Here is a 6,935-nt window from a genome sequence, read left to right on the forward strand (position 1 = left end):
TGTGGTTAGTGCTGGGATTGGGGTCAGTGCAGGTGTGGTGCTTTGGGCCAGGGTTAGTGCTGGGATTGGGGGTCAGACCTGTGGTTGGACTCAAGGATATTGTCCAGCCTAAATGATTCCCTGAAGCTTTTGGGGTTGCAGAATTAATTTTCAGAACATGAGGCAAAATCCTGCTCCACCTGGAGCCCTCAACAGCCCCAGCCGACCTTTCCAGGTGGTTTTTGTGGGAAACCTGGGTCTAAGAGCTCCCCCAGCTAAACCCTCCCTGCCAGAGCAGCCTGTCCCACCTCTTGTTGAGCAAAGTGGCTTTAAAAGGCCTTGTGGGTCCCCAGCACGACCCTGCTCCTGTCACTGCAGGGTCCCCCGGCCTCACCCACCCGCAGGATTGCAGGGAGGAGCCTCCCACTCTTTTGTTTAAAGCAGAGCTGCCATGAAATGGAATGAAATGATCAGAAGTGCTATTCCAGCATTTAAGTCCTTCAAGGAACAAGCCCTTCCCACTGGGCTGTTCCTGCATGGAGCAGAGGAGCCCAGGCCAGGCAGGGGACAGAAGTATCTGGGAATGGGGCTCTGCAGGCAAGGCAGACACAAACCTGGGAAACTTGGATTAGGGAGGCTCAAGGAACTGGTAGGGATTCATTCCCTGCAGGAATTTTAAGTCAAGAAGGACTGGATTGGATCAGGTCCACTTTTCCTTCTGGGTGTCTCATGGGACAACATCCTCCAGCTGCAGGGGTCCCTTGGAGCTGCAGTGCCCGGTTCCTGGTGCTCTCCGCAGTTCCCACTCCCAGCAGCACCTGGAGCCTGAGCCTCAGTTTGTGTTCCACTGCTTCCAGCGAATTGCTCCAAGGCTCACGAGCAGCTCCATTGATTTCTCCTAATTATAAATCCTATAGAAAATTTCCAGCTTGCCACAGTCCCTGTTTTCCTCTCTGTGGAGTCAATAAAAGTTAAGAGTTGCTCCCTGGTTGCTGTCATTAGCACAATAAAACCCGGCGTAATTGAAAAGTGAATCAGGGAAATTGCCGGGTTGGAGAGCAGGGATAATAGGAATTATTTGGGAGCCCAAGCAGAGCCTGCCCCTGCCTGCCCCGAGCTGGAGCCATCCTGGACACGCTGCCAGGGTGACACAGAGCTCAGGGGGACGGGTGTCCTGCAAGGAGCAAAGCAGGAGCAAGGACCGGGCTCCTGCCAAGAGACCAAAAATCACTGCATAAATTCACAGCTTCACAGAATGTTCTGAGTGAATTGGAAGGGACCCCAAAGATCACTGAGTCCAACTCCTATGAGCCAACGAGGGTGGTTTTGAATCCCATCTGAGATTGTTCCACTTCCTAAAAGACACAAATGACAACAAAACAATAACAAAAGATAATTTCTCTCTCTATTAGCATAACATTTAAAAGCCAGAGCTGGAGATGCAGCAGCAGCTGAGCATTTGTCAAGAGAACAATTCCTTCCCTCCAGATAGATTTTAACTGGTACTGAAGACCCCAAACCCCTCAAGTCATGAATGCTGGCACCACTTGAAGATGAGCTGATCCCACAGTTGTGTTTGTGCTCCAGCTTGGAGCAGAGGCAGGAGCACAGAAGGCTCTGCTAAAACTGTTTAGTGGCAATGCTGGGAGAGGGAGAGCAGCAAAGGCTTTGAGGGGCTGAGAGAGCTGGGGCTCTGCAGCCTGGGCAGGAGGAGGTTCTGTGGAGACCTCAGAGGGAGGGCAGAGAGGGACCCTGCATCAGGAACTGGAGGGACAGGACACAGGGAATGGCTTCCCAGTGCCAGAGGGCAGGGCTGGATGGGATATGGGGAAGGAATTGTTCCCTGGGAGGGTGGGCAGGCCCTGGCACAGGGTGCCCAGAGCAGCTGGGGCTGCCCCTGGATCCCTGGCAGTGCCCAAGGCCAGGCTGGACATTGGGGCTGGGAGCAGCCTGGGACAGTGGGAGGTGTCCCTGCCCATGGCAGGGGTGGCACTGGATGGGCTTTGAGGTCCTTCCCACCCCACCAGTTCTGGGATTCCCATCACCTCAGAGCTGCTCAGCCTGAGGTTTTCTTTCCTCACCACTGCGCATTGCACAGACGCAAAAATCATTGATCCTCCAAGGGGTTAAGGAAGAAAACTGAGTGCCCTTTGCTTCATCTGGGCCCTGCAATATTCACACATATCCCTGTGTGTGAGGCAGATCTGCACACACCCACCTGCTTTTATCCAGCATGCACAGAAACACCGATTCCTCCAATTCCCTTCACTCATTCCCTGCACCAACCCCAACCCTGCTGCAGGGAATGGGCTGGGAAGTGGCGAGCAGGGACCAAAGACCAAGTTCCTGGGTCTGTCCAGCTGAAAAGCATTTCTGTGAACAGCAGGGCTGCTGGGTTTGGTGTTTCTGCTGCCCTTGTTCCTCTGGGACTCAGCTAAAAATAGCGAGCACCCCATTGTCACCAGTGGCTCCTTGGTGCCCCGCTCAAAGCTGGGCTGCAGATCCCCCTGGGATTTAATCACCAATTCCCACCCTGCTTTGTCGTGCACAAACAAATCTCACCAGCCCTGCTCTGCTTCTGTAGTGTTGGAAAGGGAGCAGCTGTGCTCTTCACATCCTGTTCCAGACAAAAAGCGTTTCTCCTGGCAACTGAAGGTGTGGAAGTCCGGGAGAATTCCTCTGGTTGCCTCGCAGCAGCGCTGGGGGTGTTGCTGGAGGTGTGCAGGGGGCAGTGAAGCTGCCCAGGGGTCCCAGCTCTCCTGGGTGGCTTCCTGCAGTGCTGATTGCATGGAGGTAGATCCAAGGATTTCCCACCCAGCACCCCACCCTGCATTCCTTTGGAGTCTTCATCCTGGGAAACTCCAACCTGAAACTGAGCCCCAGCACCTTCCTGACTCCATCCATGTGGCAAACCCATAATTCCATCCCCGTGCTCACTTCCCACCTGCAGGAGCAGCCCCTCAGCACCTGCTGACCCCATTCCACCTCATCAGGGCTGATGTTCCACCTCTGCTGGAATTCTCTTCCCGTTCCTGGCTCAGGGACGATTCTCTGAGGCCAGTACAAATGTGGGGTCTGCTGTAGTTTGTGGGTTTGGTTTTGCTTCCCTCAGGGAATCAGAATCACAGAAAGGCTTGGGGTTGGAGGGACCTCAAAGCCCATCCAGTGCCACCCCAGCCATGGCAGGGACACCTCCCACTGTCCCAGGCTGCTCCAAGCCCCAATGTCCAGCCTGGCCTTGGGCACTGCCAGGGATCCAGGGGCAGCCCCAGCTGCTCTGGGCACCCTGTGCCAGGGCCTGCCCACCCTCCCAGGGAACAATTCCTTCCCAAGATCCCATCCAGCCCTGCCCTCTGGCACTGGGGAGCCATTCCCTGTGTCCTGTCCTGCCTGGTTTGTCCTGCTCTCCTCAGGCTGGGGAAGGAATGGGAATTTCCTGTTCCAGCCCCACTCTCCCAGGGCAGAAGAAGCTGTGAGTTGGCACCACCCTCCCTCCACTGGGGCATTGAGCTGGAGGGGTTTGGCCTTTCTGGGTGTCCTGAGGGTGGGTGGTGCCTCAGATGGGGTGGAGGAGCCCTGGAGAGCCTTGATTGCTGTGCACAAACCCTTTTGGGGCTGTGAGGCCTCAGTTTGAGGGCCTGGACAGAGGAGGAGCACCTGCAGCACACAGAAACCCTCATCATGACTTGGAATGTTTCAGTCCTTCTTGACTAAACTCAGAGAGGCTCCTCTGCTCCCCTGCCCTGCACAGCAGCCAGGGTGAGTGTCCTCTCTGCTGCACCATTAGCAGGGATTAATTAATACCACAAACTGCACGTGTGCAGCGTCCTTCTGTAGCAAACTGTTCGTGTTCAGCAGGAAGTGTGGGTTTAGCACTTGGTTGGTGTAAGAACAGCGTTTTCTACTGGATCCACAACAGAAGTGAGCTCAGAGGGAAGTGTCCTCTGCTTGTTCCTCCCACCCTGGCACAGCTGGGGGTTAGGAAGGTAAAAAAGGGGGCACGAATAGGGTTGTGGTGCATGGAAGGTGTTAAGAGCTACCAGGGGAATGCCTTGGGGTTTTCTCTGTGTTGAGATGGACTGCACTGCTGCCTCTCCAGCCTGGGAGGCCATCCCTGGCACAGGGCTGGGCTTCTCTGCTGCTCCGCCAGCCCAAGGGAGCTGGCAGTGGCAACACCCATTTACAGCATTCACTGCTGGAGTGAAACCAACCCCAAAGAGCAAAACCCACTCCGAGCTGTTGAAAGGAGGCTGATAGAACACAAGCTGGGGATTGTGGTCTTGCCCTCACGCCCGAGCCCCATCCCTGGGTGTAACTGGGCTCTCTCCCACAGTTTGACATGCAGAGGATAACGCTGGAGGAGCTGAAGCACATCCTGTACCACGCCTTCCGCGACCACCTCACCATGAAGGACATCGAGAACATCATCATCAACGAGGAGGAGAGCTTGAACGAGAACTCTGGCAACTGCCAGACTGAGTTTGAAGGTGAGAGAGAAAGTCCTGGGGTTTCACAATTTTCCTCTTCCTGTGTCTGTAAAACTCGCCCTGATCCGGACAGGGGTGCATGGAGTTGGCAGGGAGGTATTTTGGAGTGAGAGGAGCAAGGACCCATGGAGAGCTCCACAGCTGCCCTCAGCCTTCCTCCATCCCTCAGCAAAGCCAGTCCTGTTCCAGGCACAAGGGTGACATTGTGCAGGCTCTGCCCTCTCCCTGCTGGGATGCAGGCAGAGGGAAGTGCTGCGTGTCTAAGCCAGGCTGAATTTCCCTGCAGAAACACCTTTATTTCCCTCATCCCACCATGGAAAGACTTTCTTGGCACTGGCAGGCCCTACCAAGCCGTGTTGGGCTCCTCCAGTTTTCTGTTCAAATCCCAAAAAGGTTCCCAGGCAATAGCTGGGACGAGTCCTGTCCTGCACTGTGACACCAGCAGTGAGCAGAGGTGGTGCCTCTGTGCCCTGCTGCCCTGGGCACCTTTTGTTCTGAACTGCCAGGACCTGCCTCAGCCAGGACAGCTCTTTTCAACATGTGAGAGTGAAAACTCAAGGGCTGAGCAGTGCTCAGAGGCAGCCAGAGAGGGGGAAACATTTCCTTCCCTCAGCAGAGCCACGGGGGATCAGGAATTGGGATCAGAACTGGGATCTACAGTGGATTTTGCACTTGGACAGAGCTGACACAGGCAAGGACATTCCCCATTTTAAGCCACCTCAGAAGCAGCATTTTCATTTCCTTGGCCAGAGGAACTCGTGCTGTTCCAAAGTTTTGCTGCTTGGAACAACCAAACAGGTCTTTGTTGTCCAAGCTGTGGCTGCCCCTGGATCCCTGGCAGTGTCCAAGGCCAGGCTGGATGGGGCTTGGAGCAGCCTGGGACAGTGGAAGGTGTCCCTGCCCATTGAATGAGATGATTTTTAAGTTCTTTTCCAACCCAGACCATTCCATGATTTCATGAAATCCTCTGAAGTGCAGAAGAGCCCAGGGAAACAGAACAGAGAAGCTCAGAGCTTGAGCCCATCACCCTGGTAGAGCCACTGTGCCTCCCACCCCAGAAATCCCACTTCACACAGACCATGTGGGGAATTCTGACCTCTGCAGGGTCAAACAGCTCTGAAAGGGCACCAGGCAGAGCCACAGACAAAGCAGAGGATGGAGATGCAGGCCAGTCCTTAGGCTGGCTGATGAATGGGCTGCAGCAGCTCCCCCCAGCACCCTCACCCTCTGTTCAACACTGCAGAGACGCTGGAGACGAGCACAGCTGAATTTTAAAAAGCCTGCAGGAGGGAGGCAGCAGCAGCAGCACTCTCTGAATCAGGCCAAGCAACAATCTTTGCGTTCCTCCTGGGGAGGAGGAGAGCAGGGAGGAGGAGACGTGTGCTCCCTGCCTGGAGCTGTTGCTGCCCGCTGCCCCGCTGGTCCCCGGGGCCAGGAGCCAGCTGTCGCTGCCGCCGGGTGTTGGGAGCTTGTGAACCATCCCAGAAAAAGCCTGCGCCCCAAATGCTCAGCATCTCATTTTGGAAGCTCCAGTTTCCAAAAGTGCAGCAGGCACAGCTTTTCTCGTGGGATGTTTTGGCATTGCTGGTGCCAGGCAGAACCTAGAAGCAAAACAGACCCTTTTTAGATGTTGGGAACACACACAGAAATCCAGCAGGGAGTAAAGCTCAGCTGAACTGTCAACAACGGGGCAGAGTTTTGCTGCAGGTCCCAGTGGAAGGGGACAGTTGTGGTCTGTGACAGCTCTGGCAGGAGCATTTCTGCCAGGAAAGAACAGGCTGTGGCCCTGCAGCTCTCCAGGCTGGCCAGGAATGACCACTGGTGCCCTCAGAGCCCCCAGTTCTCAAAGACCAGGATCCCTACAGGACTCAAAAGCAGGAATTACCAAATGCAGGAATTACCAAAAGCAGGAATTACCCAGAAATGCCAGGGATGGTGGCACTAAGGGACAGCTGTCGGCTGTCCTGGGGCATCTCCCTGGGGGTCACTCACTCACTTCTAATTAGTGCAGTGAAGGAGATGCTTTTTGGGTAGAGTTCCTTGAGTTTAATTTAGGTGCTACCTTGGGATGAGATGAATTGCACCCTAAAGAACTCAGTTCAACTCCTCAAACAGCAATTCAAGCATTTCTTTCAACTCCCATCTGTATTTAATGTCTCATCCACCCCGCTGAAGGGCCTTTAGTTCTGGGGAGGAATGAAGCCAAGACGAGCCCCCATGGTTTCCACTGAGATTTGGGAATCTCCCAAGGGAGCAGATCCAGCAGAAACTTCCAGGAGCACCTTGGTGAAATGGGGGTCTCCACTCAGCATCACCTCTGGGTGTGTTCTTGGACCACAGACCAGCCCCAAGCACTTCTCCTCCTGTGGGCAGAGACATCCCCTTCCCCACACCTGGACATCCCCTTCTCCACACCTGGACATTTCCATTCCCCACACCTGGACATTTCCATTCCCCACACCTGGACAT

The 6,935-nt window shown here is 54.9% G+C and overlaps 1 protein-coding gene across 3 annotated transcripts in view; it reads left to right on the plus strand.

The window, feature by feature from the left end:
* Positions 1 to 6,935, plus strand: part of CALN1 (calneuron 1) — a 125,209-nt gene that overhangs the window by 107,788 nt on the left and 10,486 nt on the right. For all 3 annotated transcript variants that reach the window (XM_042025868.1, XM_042025867.1, XM_042025866.1), the window contains exon 5: positions 4,313 to 4,466. In XM_042025868.1, coding sequence (XP_041881802.1) covers positions 4,313 to 4,466 — 154 coding nt within the window. The remainder of the gene's footprint in view (positions 1 to 4,312; positions 4,467 to 6,935) is intronic.

This window comes from Corvus kubaryi, unplaced genomic scaffold (assembly GCF_017639235.1).
Source record: "Corvus kubaryi isolate FWS band 111438036 unplaced genomic scaffold, C.kubaryi_AGA036_p1.0 37284, whole genome shotgun sequence".
In the NCBI taxonomy this organism is placed as follows: domain Eukaryota; kingdom Metazoa; phylum Chordata; class Aves; order Passeriformes; family Corvidae; genus Corvus; species Corvus kubaryi.